Consider the following 17,968-nt stretch of genomic DNA (forward strand, 5'->3'; position numbering starts at 1 on the left):
TATATTCTTTCTCTCTCTCTCTCTCTCTCTCTCTCTCTCTCTCTCTCTCTCTCTCTCTTTCTCTTTCTCCATGCATGCACACATGTGCATGCCGTGGCGCATGTATGAAGGTCAGAGGACAACTTTTTGGAGCCAGCTGTCTCCTTTATGAGGGTTCTGGGATTAAACTCAGGTCGTTAGGCTCGGTAGCAAATGCCTTTACTCGCTGCGCCATCTCCCTGGCGCCCATATGTACATTTTATTTCAATAAAAACCAGTGAAGGGAGCAGGAAAGATGTTCTAGTGCAGGAATGGGTTTAGTAGCTGTTGTCTCATCAAACAGGGAAGGGATGAGAGAGAGCTCTGTGGAGCTGAGGTGCAGATTTCAGCGGAGGGAGCAGCAGGAGGTGCAGTCTCCAGGCACATGGTACAGAGGCATGAGAGATGGCACTGACCCTGTCCCCTCTGCATGCAAGGTTGGTCAGCTGCTGTCTCACATCTGCATGCTGTGAGGATCTCGCGTTGGTTCTGAGCTCCCACTGTTCTCTGACCAGACTGTACATCGGAGAAAATGCCTTGGGAGATTCAGGAGTTCAAGTTTTGTGTGAAAAAATCAAGCACCCTCAATGTAACTTGCAGAAGCTGGGGTAAGTAAGTCTTCGTATCTCTGTGGAAAATCCAATTCTCTTCAGAGATGGTTTATTTGGAAAACATAGATGGGGCCACTCTAGGGAAGGCTCATCAGCTGGAGATGAAGTGGGAGTCGCAGCATGAGCATCAGACATGGTCTGACGCATCAGATTCATGCAGCACACAGTAGGGATTCTGCACTGCAGATTCAAGGAGCCACAGTTTTAACCAGCTGTGGGCTAAAAAATATTAGGAAAAATTATGTCTGCGTTTGATGTATACGAACCTTTCTCTTGTCATTATTCTCTGAACAATACAGCATACTAACTACTTATGGTGTAACACGTATGCCATGAGAGGTATCGTAAGTAATCTGGAGATAATTTACAGTCCACGGGAGGATGCACAGAGGTGTTAGGCAAATACTCTGCCATTTTATATGAGGGACATGAACACACGCAGAGGTTGGCACCTGTGGGTGTCTTAGAACAAGTTACCCAAAGACACCGGGGAACAGATGCATTACTACCGATAAGGTGACGAGGGGAGTCCTACTGGCTCATGGCAGTATAGTTGGAGCTTCCTAGCGGTTGTGCAGCCCTATTTCTTCCATTGAGCACAAAACTTGCTTCTGAGACATGCACAAGAGCAGTAACCCCTTTACTGTGTGAGCGCTTTCAAGGACGGAAATGAGTTCTGCAAAGTAAGTTCTCTGCCCTGAGCTCTCAGCCCCCAACTGCAGTTTCTCAGGTTCTGGACTCTGGGGTTGCCCTTCCGCACTGGAGCAGCAGCCCCAGTCTCTGGTCCCCAAAGATAGCATCATACTAATGTGGCACAGATGTCTCTAAATCCTCAGCGGTGGCCCAGCTCAGCATCAGCACCAGTCTAGCCAAGCTCTCCCAGGAAACAGCTGGATTGGGGATGCTTCTCTTGGCATCCAGACCCGAAGATCCAGTGAGACTTTTACGTTTAGGGGTGGGGCATTCTGTTTTCAGTGTGACTTCCTTATGTTTGGTAGTCTATACGTCTTTCAAAAACTCAATATGTTCATTTATGGATTTACTCATTTGCTTACTTCATGTGCACCCCAGCACCTGTGTGGAGGTCAAAGGACAACTCTACAGAGTCAGTTCTTCTCTTCCACCTGGACATGCGTCCCAGGGACAGAACTAGGTTGTTCAGCTTGGCGGCGGGTACCTTCCCCAGCAGAGCCATTTTGCTGGCCTCACATCAGGTTTTTGAGGTTGGAATTCTGCAGCCAGTAAAAGCACAGACCGCCAGCTAGTGGCCGTTCACTACTCTTTCATGATCCTCGTGAGAATCAGCTCATTGCCCTCTGAAAATCGAGCTAAGTGCTCACCAATGCCCGTATTTCACGAAGAGGGGAAAACGAGGCTCAGGAGCTTCAGGTCTGGCTAGAGCCAGACACCCTGTGTGATTCCCCAGCCCACCCCTTTGTAAGTACCTCGGTCTGGTTATGTTTGCAATTGTACTCTCTGCGAGGCTTCAGCATCTACTCCTAACCTTACCCCCGTCTCTGCTAAATCAGCTGGGAAAGACTAAAATGTCCTTTCTGTCAATATCTATAAATAAAACAAACAAACTGAATATGTCTTCATTCACATGATTGATAGAAATGGCAGCTAGATAAATATTTAGGGCACAGTAAAGCAAGCTGAGCATACTGGTGCAGGCCTTTAATCCCAGCACTTGGGGGGCAGAGACAGGTATTTTTCCGTGAGTTTGAAGCCAGCCTGGTCTATTTAGTAACTTCCAGGACAGCCAGAGCTATATATGAGATTCTGCCTTTGAAAAAAAAATATAACAAGGTGAGTCTGGACATGTGGCTCAATTGGTAGAGTTCTTGCCTAGCATGCATCATGCCTTGAGTTCCATCCCTAGTACAGAGTTTTGTTCACATTCCTGTAATCCTAGCACTTGGGAGGGAAAGGCAGGATGATCGGAAGTTCGAGGTCATCCTCAGTTACATAGTGAGTTTGAAACTAACTTGGGCTACACGAATCTATGTCTTAAAAAAACATACTAACAAGATAGACTTTTTCCTGAGGGATAACCAATTATCCATAATTAACCACCAATATTAATTGTAAACTCTGATACTTCCCTGGGCATGCTCTATTAGCCCAGCCCCAGACATTACCAGATTGCTTTCCCATACTGCTACAGCGCGGCTTCTGAATCAACGGATGCATCTGGACCCTGAATTTCCTAAGGTCGCTGGAGCTCTGTTACGGGTGCTGATGGTGGTAGATGTGATCTTGTTTCCACGCACAGCGCTAGGGAAGGGGTAATCCATCGGCCACAGACCGGAGTGTAGTAGTGTTGGCTTCAGGATCCTGTCCCACTCCTGTCGGTCCTTCCCAGTCCTTAGCTTGGCTCATTCCTGCAGTTCATCCTTGCCCTGTGCATGCTGCCTCTCATGTTGAAGTGATAGGCTCCTCTTCTGTAAATTCTGCACTGGCTTCTCCCCCTGTGATCTGCAGCTTTCCCCACTGATTTCCTGTTGTTTGTTTCTACACTCTCTAAGATGTCTTATGTACCCCCAAGTGTCAATAACCACCCATAGACAGATGTCTTCCCAAATAGATCTCACACCCGGATGCCACTTCTGAGTTTTGCTACAAAAGTATCATACTTAGTTTAACTTAAGAGATTATCCAGGTTTGTGAAGGTGAAAGTGAAAAGGGTCTCTGTCTCTGCAAACCTGGCAAGCGAAATTCCAGTCCCTGTGTTCTACACAAACACCCATCCACCCATAAGCACTAATTGCTTTATCAATCCACATATTGATCCATATGGCTCCTCCTCAATATATTTAGCTAACTATTCATCTTTCTATCTAAGTATCCTGTATGTATAACTTTACTAAGGTTGATATAACATAGTTCCCAAAACATAATGGCTTAAACAACCCAAATGCATTGTTCCTCAATTCTAGAGGCAGGGATGAAGACATTAGCTGAGTTGGTTCATCTGAGGACCATGAGCAAGGGTGTACCCTTTTGTGTCTCTTACGGGAAGTCCTTGGTACTGCGGTTGTAGATGAATCACTTGAGTGTGGCCTGTCTTTACACAGGATTCTCCCCGTGTCTCTGGGTATAACACTGAGTCTCATGTTCTGGTTCTAAGGTTTTATTTATTTATTTTCAATTATGTGTATGAACACATATCGGGGGAAGCTATTGCATATGAGTGCAGTGCCAAGGAAGTGAGAAGAAGGCACCAAATTCCCTGGAAACTGGCATTATGGGTGGTTGTGATCTGCCTGACATGGGTACTGGGAACCAAACTTGGCTCTTCTGGAAAAGCTGCTGAGCCATCTCTCCAATCAGAAGCTCTGGTTTTGATGAGGATGGCCACCATAGTAGATTTGGACCCACCCAATGACCTCATTTTAGCCAATTATGTCTGTGAGGTTGTGGCCACATTTTTAGTTTCGAGACAAGGTGTCTTAGTTAGGGTTTCTATTGCTATGAAGAGACACCATGACCATGGCAACTCTTATAAGGAAAACATTTAATTGTGGTGGTTCACTTACAGTTTAAAGGTTTAGTCCATTATCATCACAGCAGGAAGCAAGGATGCCTGCAGGCAGACAAGATGCTAGAGGACTCTAGCACCATCTGGACTACAGGCAATAGGAAGCGGTCTTTCTCACTGGGTATGACTTAAGCATATATGAGTCCTCAAAGCCCGTCTTCACAGAGACACACTTACTTCAACAAGAACACACCTACTCAAACAAGGACACACTTCCCAATAGTGACACTCCCTTTGGGGGCTACTTTCTTTTAAACCACCACAGGGTAACTTACATTTTCAGTGGTTTAGTCCATCATGGTGTGAGAGGTTGCATGCAGACATGATGCTGGAGAAGGAGCTGAGAGCCCTACATCTTGGTCTGCAGGCGATAGGAAGTGGTCTGAGACACTGGGCATGGCTTGACAACATATGAGATCTCAAAGCCCACCCCCTACAGTGACACATTTCCTCCACCAAGATTATACCTACTCCAACAAAGCCACACCTCCGAATAGTGCCACCCCCATGAGCTTATGGGGACCAATTACATTCAAAGCACCCCACAGGGTTTCCTTGTGTAGCTTTGGCTGTCCTGGAACTAGCTTTGTAGACCAGACTGGCCTTGAATTTGCAGAGATCCTCCTGCCTCTGCCTCCCAAATGCTGGGATTAAAGGTGTGCACCATCGCTGCCAGCCTAGGGTCACATTTTAAAGAACTGGAACTTCAGGGGCTAGAGAGATGGCTTGGTGGTTAAGAGCATTGTCTGTTCTTCCAGAGGTCCCGAGGTCAATTCTCAGCAGCCACATGATGGCTCACAACCGTCTATAGTGAGATCTGGTGCCTTCTTCTGGCATGTAGGCATGCATGCAGGTAGAACACTGTATAATAATAAATGAATGAATCTTTGCTGGGTGGTGGCGGCACCAACTAGTGTAGTTAGCTAAGCAACTAGAAACACAATAGAAATATTTTTCTTTTATTTGCTTTTCATTTATCTGGGTAAATTTCTGTGTGGCTTCATGAAAATCCTCTTTAGAGCACAACACCCCATAGAACCCTCACCATTATTTATCTAGCCACTCATTAAGTCATGAAAATTGGGTGCGCTTCTCCATTTTTTACTGTTACAAATCACTCTGTGAAGCACACGCTTGTATATATAACTTAGTGTGTGTACTTCTTTCACAGTAGATCTTCAGTGTGGAAGGAACAAACTAAAAATTTTAGGAATTTTTATATATTATTGTTTTCTTCTCTTGAACTTTTGCATCGTGTCTCTGGTTGCATAATATATTCTAGTTCCTCATCCCCTGTGTTACACAACTGTCACGCATGGCCACATAAAACTTGGCTTAGCTGTTATAACACCCCTCCCCTCAACCGCTGTTGACCCCTCCCTGAACCATCCAGCCTGGCAGTTGAGATCTTTATTAGGATCATCAAGTGTTCTAGAGGGCAAAGTGTCACAGCTTCACAGAGTTAAAAAATGCAATATAAACAAAAATAACATACCTTAAACTATTTCCCAACAACTTTCAGTTCTTTCCTTGTCTCCTTCCATCCTTCCTTCCTCCCTCCCTCCCTCCTTTCTTTCTTTTTCTTTCTTTTTTTCTTTCTTTCTTTCTTTCTTTCTTTCTTTCTTTCTTTCTTTCTTCNTTTCTTTCTTTCTTTCTTTCTTTCTTTCTTTCTTTCTTTCTTTCTTCCTTTCTTTCATCCTTTCTTCCTTCCTTTCTCCCTCCCTCCCTCCTTCCTTTCTTTCTTTCTTTCTTTCTTTCTTTCTTTCTTTCTTTCTTTCTTCCTTTTTTTCTTGGAGGAGAGGACCAGTTTTCATCCTACCTTCCCCTCATTCTGAGCTGTATTGAATTAGTTTTCTATCCCAAGGCCTGGCCTGTTCTTCTACTTTTCTTTGTCATTCATAATCTCTTCCTCATGGAAGCTTGGTTGATCCTTTTCTTCCCATGACAAATAGGAAGCTTTCATTATTTTTCACGTAATTATTCTGGTTAATAATTATTGCAATTTTTTTTACCTATCCTGTGTAGAGTGCCTATATGTATCCGTGGGCGTGCGTGCCATTGCGTGCAAGTAGAAGTCAGACGATGATTCAATTCATAGGGCTTCATTCTCTTTCTTTCATCACGTGGGTCACTGGGATCAAGCTCAGACCATCAAGTTTGGCAGCCAAGAGCCTTTTTCTGCTGATTCATCTCACCAGACCTCAAATAATTATTCTGCTCTCTACTTTTATTACTTAAACGTAGAGATATGGAGGTTAGGGTCATAGCTTAGTTGGCAGTGTTTTCCTGGCATGCAAAGCCCTGGGTCTGCTCATTAGCATGTCTTAAATAGGGTGTGGTGGTGCATGCTTGTAATCCCAGCACTCCAGAGGATCAGAAGTTCAAAGTCACCCTAGACTATACAACAAGTTAGAGACCATCCTGGGTTATGGGAGATTCTGTCTCAAAAGAAAACAAAAAAAGGAAATAAAATTAACACTACTATCTTGAGTTTGTAATAATGGAATAAAACAATCATATTTGATACCATTATCCTACATAATAAATACTCAACCATGTTAGAACTTCTTCAGTTGTCATCACGAGACCGTTTTGTGAAATAGGGCAGATTGCTGATAAATAGGAAAACCGTATGGAATTAACTGAACGCAGCATGTAGCAACTTGTGTTCAGGACACAGAACAAAGCTATCTAGGGTTTATTTTGGTTCCCAGTGTGAGGGTACAGCTCATGGGCAGGCGTGGGGGAGTGCCGGAGACACATTGGCAGGAGTGTGAAGAGGCTGGTCATGTCGGAGCCACAAACAGGACGCAGAGAGAGACAAAGGCTGCTACTCACTTGACTTTTCCCTTTCAATTCAGTCTGGGACCCCAGCCCATGGAATGGTACCACCTATATTCATTTAAGGTAGGGTTTGTCACCTCAGCTAACCTAAGCTAGGCAATTCCTCACAGATATGCCCAAAGATTTGTCTTAAAAGTGATTCTAGATCATGTCAAGTTAACAGTCAGTATGTAAACCCTCATGGGGATTGGCTCGAACTGAGATATTGCCAGTGGGTGGGCTGACAGTATATGGTTGTTGGCTCACCGTGTACTCACACTAGCAGAGGGCTGGCTCACCGTGTGCTCACACTAGCAGAGAGCATGGACCTGAACTGGCCAGAGTTATAAGGCCCGCCTTCTAGTGACCTATTTCCTCCAGCCAAGCCACACCTCCGGATGGTCCCACAAAAAACATGTCTAAACAGCACCACCAACTGGTGACCCAGTATTCAAACATGTTGGTCTGGCGGGGGAGGGGGAAAACACATATTTAATGCACAGCGCTTGGCTGTAGACAGTGCTCAACTTGACCCAAGAAGAGTAAATCAAAAATTCTTGGACTGTTGTGAGGTCCGAGAGGTAAAGGCTCCCTTCCATCAAGCCCGATAACCTGAGCTTCATTCTAGGGACTCGCAGAGCTGTCCTCTGATCTCCACAGAGGTGCAAGCTCTCTGTCTCTGCCTATCACAATATGTAATAAAAATGTAATGCTCTCTTTCCATTGGTAGTAATACAGATCCGTGGTTTTGTGCTAAGGGACAGGCAGATGGATGGAAGGTGTGACAGAGGGCGGATGTGGGAGAGGAGGGTGAAATCACCCCACCTTTCCTGGCCCACAAGGTCCCTGCCCCTTCTTTTGCCCCATCACTGTAAGTTACAGCAAGTCCCCAGAATCTCCACTGAGCCTGAGTCTACCCCTACCGCACATCTGTCCTTAACTTTCAGGGAGACACAACCTCATGACCGCTGATTTCCAATCTGTGACAGGTGTGTGGTACTTGTGGCAGCTGCATTATTATCTTGCCTGGGTGACATCAGAGTCAAGATGGCTGTCTGCAGTGTCAGGGAACTGTAGTTAGGGGAATGTGGGGTGTTCTTTCAGATGAGGCATCCCAGAGGAGTGTCTGCTGCCAGAGGGAATCCGTGTGAGAAGTGTGGTTGTGTCCAATCATTTGCTTTTTTCTCTTTCTCTTGTGCTCATTCAAGCAGAGCGTATGCTGAGGCCCTTGTTCCCCTCTCTTGTGGGATCCAGAGATGTGGATTCACGCTTCAGATTGTATCCAAGATGCTGGCTTCTGACCTTTAAGTCAGAGGATGCAGCTCAAAGTGGCGTGCCATGTCTGAGAGAGCCTGGGCACTGAGGACTCTCTTTCCTCTGTTTTTCCTATAGGTTGGTGAATTCTGGCCTCACTTCCGTTTGTTGTTCAGCGCTGACCTCTGTCCTCAAAGCCAGCCAGAGCCTCACGCACCTCTACCTACGAAACAACGCTCTTGGAGACGCGGGGCTCAAGCTCCTCTGTGAGGGACTTCTGCACCCCGACTGCAAGCTACAGATGCTGGAGTGAGTCCAGGGGCCGCCTGAGGTGATGGGAGTATGTGGTGGGAGGTAGACTGGGGAGCAAGCAGGAGACAAATCTGAGTCTGAGGAGCGAGGAGTCTTCCTGGGTGTTGGTTCATTAGGCAGATCCGGGACATTTCCAGATGGCGTGAAGCTCAAGAGTTGAGTTTCTGCCAACCCCAAGCCTCAAAACCAGAGGCAAATTCATATGATATGGCATTGGTATTTTGTGGAAATCTAGGGGAAACAGTGTTTAAAAAAGTCAGCTAACATATTTCTGTTACTATTTTGGTCTGCACAGTCCAGTACATTGGGAAAAGAAACTTCCATCTAAAGGGGGAAGAGAAATATCAGTACTATAAAAAGCTACTTCAAGCTGCTCATGCCTGGGCTTTTTGGGCATGGGAAATAATGCCGGCTAAGACCTTGGGGACCGCGGAGGGATGGGGGGCTGAGGATATTTTCTTTACACCGCCCTCATTTCTCGAAGGTTAGACAACTGCAGCCTCACCTCACACTGCTGCTGGAATCTCTCCAAAATGCTGACCCGCAACCGGAGCCTGCGGAAGCTGGACCTGGGCAACAACGACCTGGGCGACCTGGCCGTGGTGATGCTCTGCGAGGTTCTGAAGCAGCAGGGCTGCCTCCTGCAGAGCCTACAGTGAGTGCCCAGGGGGCTTAGAGAGATCTGGGCCAGTTGTTGGAGATCTTAAAAAACAGAGCAATGTGGGGAAAGTTACATTCAGCAGCAGCCAGGTATTTAGACTATCCAAGATTCAATTGAGTGTGAAAGGCTTTATCCTGAAAACCAATAATCTCTTGAAAATAAATATTGTTCAGTGTGGCTGCTTTTCATTGAGATTTGCTTTTCTTTAAGGATGGGAAGTTTCTTTCATACCCAATTGAATCCCAAGTGGTTTGAAATATGGAGTGCCTAGAGCAGAATGAACAAGGACCAAGAAAAGATGTATTTATAGACAGCCAGAGCCACATGACAAGGGGTCCTAGACGCCCCCAGAAGCTTGTGATTCTTAGTATGAATGGACCAGAAGCCACAGGAAGAACAAAGCTGGGGAAAGGGATCCAGTAGAGGGATTGTCATGACTAAGCTGGGGACTAGGCTCAAAACAGCCTAGGGGATTCTGAGATGTAGCCAGCTTGTAGGTAAAACAAAACACTATCGATCAGGTGACTTAAACAACAGGAGTCTATTTAACCGCAGCTCTAGAAGCCAGAACATCTGAAATGAGGTGTGGCTTATTCAGTTGCCGGAAAAGGGCTCTTCTTCACTAGCAGAGGGCTGGCTCACCGTGTGCTCACACTCAGGGTGAGATGGGGAGAGGACAGGTTTCCTGGGATAAGGGTTCTAATCCCATCAGAAGGACTCTGTTCTTAACTTTTGCCCACCTCCAGTCACCACCCCACATTTCAGGGTACCCCACATTTCAGGGTAGGACTCCAACACAGGCGCACTCTGAAGGTGTGCGAATGCACAGTCCACAGCTCAACCTGACGTTGTGGGAAAAGACGCAGAGCGAGTGCTCCATCTGCTTGGTTAACTTTCAAGGAAACTTTTTAAAACAACAATCTCAGTTTTGTTTAAAAGTGTAATTTACATATGTACACACCCACAGTGGAAGGTAACCAAATGCTAACAGTAGTGAATGTCTGGCATTTCCAGCCAAAGGGGCATCATTGGATGGGTTTTATTTCAAGAATTTCTCTTCTGTATTTGTGAAGCTTTCTGGGATGAACCTGAAGAACTAGGGGAAAGTGTCACTTTAAGATACAGGAAAATCAATGTTGTAAAAAAAAATACCCCATTGTTTTCAAAGGAAACCACGTCCATGGTGTTTACACTTACTCATGTTCATCTTCACTGTCGACAGAAAGCAGACTACCGTTTCTTATTTGCTTTTGTGAGTTCTTTCTAGCTGAATTCTGCTTATTTACATCATCTTCATTGGCTTTCTTTCTTTCTTTCTTTCTTTCTTTCTTTCTTTCTTTCTTTCTTTCTTTCTTTTCTTCCTGGAGCTTGCTGTTAAACCTGAACATTTTTCTTTCTTTTTTTTGTTGTTTTTGTTAATATATTTAAAAATAGGAATTTGAAAATTGATGACCATATTTTTAATCCATCATATTGCTAGAAATAAAAGGACATTTGAATCTGGGAAGACCAATTGCATTTGCTATGATTTTGGGTGAAGCTAATAGAAGAGCTCATGTGTCAGTTTCTAATGATCTTGGGGATGGATATGCCATAGAACTCAGTAATTCCTCTTCCAGAGCCATATTCACACTGGAAAAGTAAGACATCTTTAAACATACATTTTACTGTAGTATCATGGGAAATGTCATGATAAACCAGCCTCCTGCCAGTGGCAGAAGTAACTAACCTGTGATCAAGACTAACAATTTGGCAGCAATTAAAAGGAGGTTTCTTTTAAAGTAAAACAAAACTGCATCTTCCCTTTCCTCTCCTGTGAATGAGAAACAAAAATCATTTTAATCTCATGTTTTTCTTAAGAAAATTAAGTGTTTAGGTTTCTGAATATAATCAAACATACAGTATGCATATAATAATTGTAAGCTATTATTAATATTGTTTTAGGTAAAATAGTAGACCATATAGTGCATAAAATACACAAAGTGGATCTGTGGTTGTCAAATTAGAAGAATTCAAAGAAATTAACACTTCTATTTATAAAGGCAGTATGTAATATGATAACATTATTATAACCCACAAAATGTTCACAATTGGGTAATACTGAAGTTTGGAAATATTAGTTGATGATTAATAAATAGAGGACTTAATGTTGGGAAGGTAGATAATGGAGGTGGATCTGGTAGGACCTAGGATAGGGGTTAATTTGATTAAAATGTCATTAAATAAAGATGGCAAAGAACTAATAAAAATGATTTCTAAAAATAAGTTGATCTTATTTTGTTTAGAATTTCCATGAAGAAACGAATAATTTCATACAGCAAAGACAATTTCTGTGAAAATGGCATATCTTTATGAAGAGTAATTGCACCTCTTCCACTCAAAATATTTTGCACTCTAATAAGGAAATGTTTTTAAATTTCTTCATGAATCCCAAGAAAGAAATTTGTTCTATGCTGTGTTGGTCCCTAGGTGGGCATAGTATGAGCTAACTTGAGAGGAAAATCCGGCTGCTTAGACAATCACAGGATAACAAACTGCATGATCGGAAAGGAAAACAAGAATCAATATTTTATTTTGGCTTTTTCCTTTACTTTTTTCACTTAGTAGCTCATGACTTCTCAATAAACTTCCAAAACATTGCCCTTTTCACTTTGTCAGAATAAAAAAAGAAACTATTTTAATACCTCGTATAGGTCAAATAGTCCTACAAAGATTCGAGAAAGCTCTGGAGATAATTTAATAATGAACAGAAAAGGACTTTGAGGAGAGAGAGAGCATCCATAGGAGTCTCCAGAAGTCAAGAAAGGACTACAGCTGTTTGACATGCTTTTTCTTTAAAATACTTCTTATTTCCCAATAAGAAAATTCATAATCATTATTCATATGAACTTTGTTAATATTATGCCTTTATGTAACTTCAAGGCATTTCTTCCATGAGTTCATGAGCTTAACTCTGAATACCCATGCTAGTTAATACAAAAATGAAAGCTTTTAAATCACATTTTAGATAATAAATTCCAGTATAGTGAGAGTTCTGGCTATAACTTAATGGGAATAGAGAAGAGACTGCTAACCAAGAGTTAAATACCACCTACCTGTCACCTTGTTTTGTGAAGTATTTAAGTATGTTTGCTCTAAATTGTTACTTGGTCTGACAAGCTTTCCTTGTAAAACACTGCTAATAGAATGGTCTCTAATTATTTTTCTTGTACTCTTCCTCACACTAAAATAGCCATTTCATTTGTTTTACCTACATCATATCTACATACCTGAGGTAGCATCTATGTAGCTTTCAATATCACGTTCATTAGAAAATTTAGTGAAAATTATACCTTTCATAAGGATAGTACAAACTTTCAGAGTGTAAAACATAAAGAAATATGCCTGTGAGTTGACAGAAATAGGGCATATTCATGGAGCAGCAAGTGATATATTTAACATTTTTTTGTTTTGTTGTCCTGGACAAGATCTCACACATTCCAGGGAAATATTTTACTGTGAGGTACACCTTTACCTCAATGCTTAAAATTCTCTTAATCATGACAAATGCCACTGTTCTATTCTGTATCACTTAGACAGGATAGAAAATGTGTCTTTGTTGAAAACTGTTCCTTATAAATCAAGTATGGTTTCTGCATTACAGTAAATGCTATTTTATTACAGATTTTAAATGTGTGCTCAATGCTCAACCCACAGGAATAAATGCTTCTGGCCCTATAATCACATTGTTAATTAACAGACACCTTATTTTTTATTGCTCTTCTCATGTTCTCCTTTTCTTTCATGTTGGCCACATTAGTAGCTTTCTAGTTTAATTTTTTGCTTAATTGCTCTAGGTCTTCTAATGTTGCCTCTACACGTCTGTCTCAATTTTTGAATTCTCTTTATGATCTCTTTGTTTGGGGCTTACATATTTTGTTCAACATTTGAATTCCTGATTTGACACCCCAGTCTTAATTTGTAACATGAAAAATTGTTACTCTTTTAGGGTTAGCTCTCACCAAGATTCATGGTCTAAAATTCTAGAGAAGAGCAAAATAAAGACAAGGGAACAAACTCATTCCACTAATTCTAAACAATATTATAAAGTCTTCTGTTTAATTTTTCTTAGAATTATTGCTCTGTTACTGAAAACAGTCAGGTAAAGACACAAACACAAATTTTCGTTTCAATCATGCAATGTATGGAAAGAAGGAAGGACTAAGAAATCAAAACTCATGGTGTTGTGACACAGGGGGATCCAAGAGACCATGAGAAAATGAGACAAGGATTCATCATACAGACTGAAACACATTTAGATAATGAAGTGAAAAGTTGTTCTCTACAGATATAATTCATTGTCATATCAGTACAAAAATATTTAGGAGGTACTGTTTTTATGCAAACTAGTTAATACAGTATCACAATTTTTTGTAAAATGGTAACTCATATTCATTTTTAAATTTTGGCGTGTGTTCTTTTTTATCCTCTACCCTTTTATTTCTTAGAGAAGAATTTTTAATGTAATGATATATATCAGTCTATTGTGGATAACATGTGCTACAAATACATTATCAATAATTTGATTTGTTTTCAGAATTAAAATTAAAAGGTTTTAATATAAATAATACAAATATTTTTATTTAATTTTCTCTTAGAGCTTTTATAGTTCTGTTATTTTTATATTGACAGTATTTGATGTGTCTTAAAATTTTACAGTCTAAGACAGAAGTTGGAAAATTACAGTCATGGGGCATATACTATCCAGAGCAAGCCAAACTCAGCCAGTCTAATTGGGTTATCTATTATACACAGATTTTTCATACAGCATTGGCAGAGTTGTACAGAATGACAGCCCTGCAAAACTAAAAGTATCCACGTTACCTCACCCTTTATAGAAAACAATTTTCTGATTCCTGCCATGCATTATTCATAAGGAGTTAAACATTCTTGAATGTCACCTGTGACTCAGTGGTTGGGAAGTTACCTTTATTATTTACTAAATCTTGAAAAACCTTTAGAACAAATAGTAGAAACAGGTCAAGACGGAAGCAGAACATTCATCAGAACACTAAACCAATCCCTGGAATTCAGTTGCATGAGGAATTCTGAAGTTTTTCCTTCCAGGAAGGGCTGTGCTCTAAACTCTAAGAGGAAGGCATACAATTCATGTGTTATTCATTTATTTCCCTCTGCCAAGCAGATTTCTAATGGGAGAACTTAAGGTACAGCAGCTTCCTTTGCTCAGTTGTATAACAGTAGTTGTGGGACAAGTGCATTTGCAGGTTGAATACACAAATGGATCTTAATATAAGCTACTGAATTTAATATATGTCATTGGTTGCTAAACTTCAAGTTGAGGGAGAGGATTAAATCACTCTGACATTCTTACCTAACTGAACAAAAAGAACAAAAAAAAACCCCTCTTAAATGTCAAATAATTTCTCCTCTTGAAGTTCACTCCTAATATTAAATAGCAGATGTCTCAACTTGGAACCCATCAATCTGATTGGATAGCAGAAACTTTGCCAGTGCAACACACATTTAAATAGGCACTTCAGGAAAATGGGGGAAATATATATATATATATATGAATGTGTATATATATGAATGTGTGTATATATATATACACACACAAACAAGATCTTTCATAAACAAATAGTGGGAACANTCCCTCCTTCTGCTCCTCATTGGGACATTGGGAGCTCAGTCCGGTGCTCCAGTGTGGGTCTCTGTCTCTATCTCCATCCATCGCCAGATGAAGGTTCTATGGTGATATGCAAGATATTCATCAGTATGGCTATAGGATAGGGTCATTTACCTGAACACTTTTCAACTGAGGAATGCTTACCTGGTTTTTGATACCTGATTCTTCCATCAGTTGGAGATCATCTGCTTTGGCAGCCTCTATCTCTGCTTTAATTTTCATGACTTCTTCAGCTGCTAGATCTCCCTTTTTTAAAACCACTACTTGAGGCTGCTCATCTTCCTTGTCCCTGTGATCCCCATCCTCATCTGAGAGCCGAGGCTGGATTTTCTTGGTCTCTATGGTGGGGCCTTCCTTGAGGCAGGACAAGAAGGCTGGTTCAGTGGGGCGCACATATGACACCTGGTTCCGCTTGCTCATGGTGGTTCTCCTTTCAAGGAAATTTTAATGAAGAAAGTGGATTTGGTACTTAAGTTGACTGTGGTGGCTCATACCAATAATCCCAGCATTCAGGGAGTGGAGGCAGGAGGATGTCTAATTTGAGAACAGCCTCACTACCTAACAAGATCCTGAATAAGAAAATATGTGCAGATTATTTGAGAGGCATATCAAGAAATTGCAATGTGTAGACTTGTAGGAAGTCTCGATTAAATAAACATATTGTAGTAAAATATTTCCGAGACAGTTGAGGAAAGTTCAACATATGCTGAACATTGACAGTAAGATGTGAGAGGACACTGCAGTTTTCTTGTAAAAAGTGTTGGCCATTAGCTACTACACAGCGAGATAACTATGACTACACGGAGTCAAGGCGTCCAGTCAGGAAGGTGTGGGAAGCCAACAGACGAGCATGGTTGGCCATGAGCTGCTTCAGCTGTTGAACCCAGGAAATGGTGTAAGGGGATTCATGCTCCCTCCTGTCTGTCTGAAAATGAGGGTCAATATACAACAAGCTGCGTACAACACTCTATAGCTCCAGCTTGTCAGGGGCCCGAGGAAGGAGGATTGCTTGAGTCTAGAAGTTTGAAGACAACTGGACAAAACAGTGTGACTTTCTTTAGAAAGCACAGAAACGACATTGGTTAGGAAACTCAGTATTTCAGGGCATGGAGATGGGATTAAAGGAAATGAGATTACATGCATGTGTACACACGTATAAACACACACACACACGATGATGTCTTTTTTAAAAATATTTATTTATTTATTATGTATACAATATTCTGTCTGTGTGTATGCCTGCAGGCCAGAAGAGGGCACCAGACCCCATTACAGATGGTTGTGAGCCACCATGTGGTTGCTGGGAATTGAACTGGAAGAGGAGGCAATGCTCTTAACCTCTGAGCCATCTCTCCAGCCCCCACACGATGATGTCTTAAGTGCCCAGGCTGGCTTAGCTTTAAACTCACTAGGTAGCCCAGGCTACCCTTGAACTGTGCTACTCCTCCTGTTTTAGCCTCCCAAGCACACACATTATATAGGTCTACACCCCCACACCAGATGAGCTGACATTTTAAAGACCCAATTTCCAGTTTTCTGAAGATCTAACCAAAGCTTTCTTTCTGTTTTTATAGGTTGGGTGAAATGTATTTTAATTATGAAACAAAATGTGCCTTACAAGCACTTCAGGAAGAGAAGCCAGAGCTGACTGTCGTCTTTGAGCCTTCTTGGTAGGCGTGGGCACAGGACTGCCAGGTGCCACAGTCCTGCTCCGTGCCCTAGTGCACACCATTCTTCAGGGTTGTCAGACCCGCCTCCACCATCAGGACCACGGCCAGGGCTCTCCTAGCTCAGGGTCTGCAGCAAAGGCTCATGTGGGAGCCAAGGATGTTTCCCCAGTGAAGACACTGGTAATGCGAAGACGGCAGAAGATGCGGCTCCATCACGTCCTCAGCTGGCAAGGTGTTCCTTCTTGGTGACCTCATGGAACGAACTCACAGAAACATTTCTGTCCTTTCCGCCTCTCGTGCGGTTTTTTTCTTCCCCCACGTCTGTCCACTTGTTTTCTTTACATTTGTCCGTATCATTGTTCTTGGTCTTCTGTAAGTAGCTGGCTGTGTGCTAGATGGCAAGTTTGTGGTAACTACTCATTTTTTTTTTTTACTTTTTAATAGTTATGTTTTTTATTTAGCTACCCGAAAGTCCAGAGATTTATAAAAATCCATTTTGTATTTATTGTATGCATGTACTACTTTCTTAATTTAAAATGTATCTAGAATTCTTTTAAGTTATTTGTCCAAACTTCTAAAAATAAATCACTTTACATACTTAAAATAGCTCTTTTTTTGTTTTTGTTTTTCAAGACAGGGTTTCTCTGTGTCGCTTTGGAATCTGTCCTAGAATTTGTTCCAGGTTGGTCTCAAACTTACAGAGATCCACCTGCCTCTGCCTCCTGAGTGCTGGGATTAAAGGCGTGTGCCACCACCACCACTCGGCAGGAACAACTTTTAAACGATACAGCATTGCCCAGAGTGGAAATATTGTTTAATATTGTCCAGTGGACTCTCCAGACCTTTGCTATGGAAATGGGGTTGGTGAACTGTTATTATAGGAGATTATGCAAGGGCAGAGCAACCATGCCACTAAACACTCTCTTTGGATAAACTGACTTTAAATAATGGCCCACTTTCCCCCTTGAACTTTGGGTCCTCCTCACTCCACCTCGCCAGTGCTGGTATTGCAGGCATGTGCCACCATGAGGTTTATGTGACGCTGGAGCTCAAACCCATTCTTTGTGGATGCTTTGCGAGCATTGCACCAACTGGGCTATAGCTTCCTAGAGAGACTAACTTAATAAAGAAAACTGTGCGGTGCACAAATCAGTGCAAACTTTTTGCTGGCTTAGGAGTGTGTGTGTGTGTGTGTGTGTGTGTGTGTGTGTGTGTGTGTGTGCTCATGCAGTAGCAGCAGCAGCATCAGTAATGCTGGTGATTGGATGCTAGTATTGAGTTGTATGTACCCCAAGCCTCAGTCTAGGACTTTGAATATTTATCTACATATTTGCTTTCTGTATCTTAGTAACCTGAATTGTTTCACATTACCTCACTGTTGTCAAAATTTGA

General features: G+C 42.1%; 1 protein-coding gene across 2 annotated transcripts in view; it reads left to right on the forward strand.

Moving 5' to 3' along the window:
* Positions 1-17,152, forward strand: part of Nlrp3 (NLR family pyrin domain containing 3) — a 30,058-nt gene extending 12,906 nt beyond the window's left edge. Inside the window, exons 7-10 of one of the 2 annotated variants that reach the window (XM_050163574.1) lie at positions 456-626; positions 8,386-8,556; positions 9,044-9,214; positions 16,481-17,152. In XM_050163574.1, coding sequence (XP_050019531.1) covers positions 456-626; positions 8,386-8,556; positions 9,044-9,214; positions 16,481-16,580 — 613 coding nt within the window. In that variant the 3' untranslated portion in view covers positions 16,581-17,152. Of the gene's footprint in view, positions 1-455; positions 627-8,385; positions 8,557-9,043; positions 9,215-16,480 lie in introns of those variants that run through there. The other variant, XM_050163576.1, reaches the window with a different exon arrangement.
* Positions 17,153-17,968: the final 816 nt, after the last annotated feature.

The sequence above is a fragment of the Alexandromys fortis genome, unplaced genomic scaffold (assembly GCF_014885135.2).
Source record: "Alexandromys fortis isolate MF-2015 unplaced genomic scaffold, M_Fortis_MF-2015_v1.1 scaffold_149, whole genome shotgun sequence".
Classification (NCBI taxonomy): domain Eukaryota; kingdom Metazoa; phylum Chordata; class Mammalia; order Rodentia; family Cricetidae; genus Alexandromys; species Alexandromys fortis.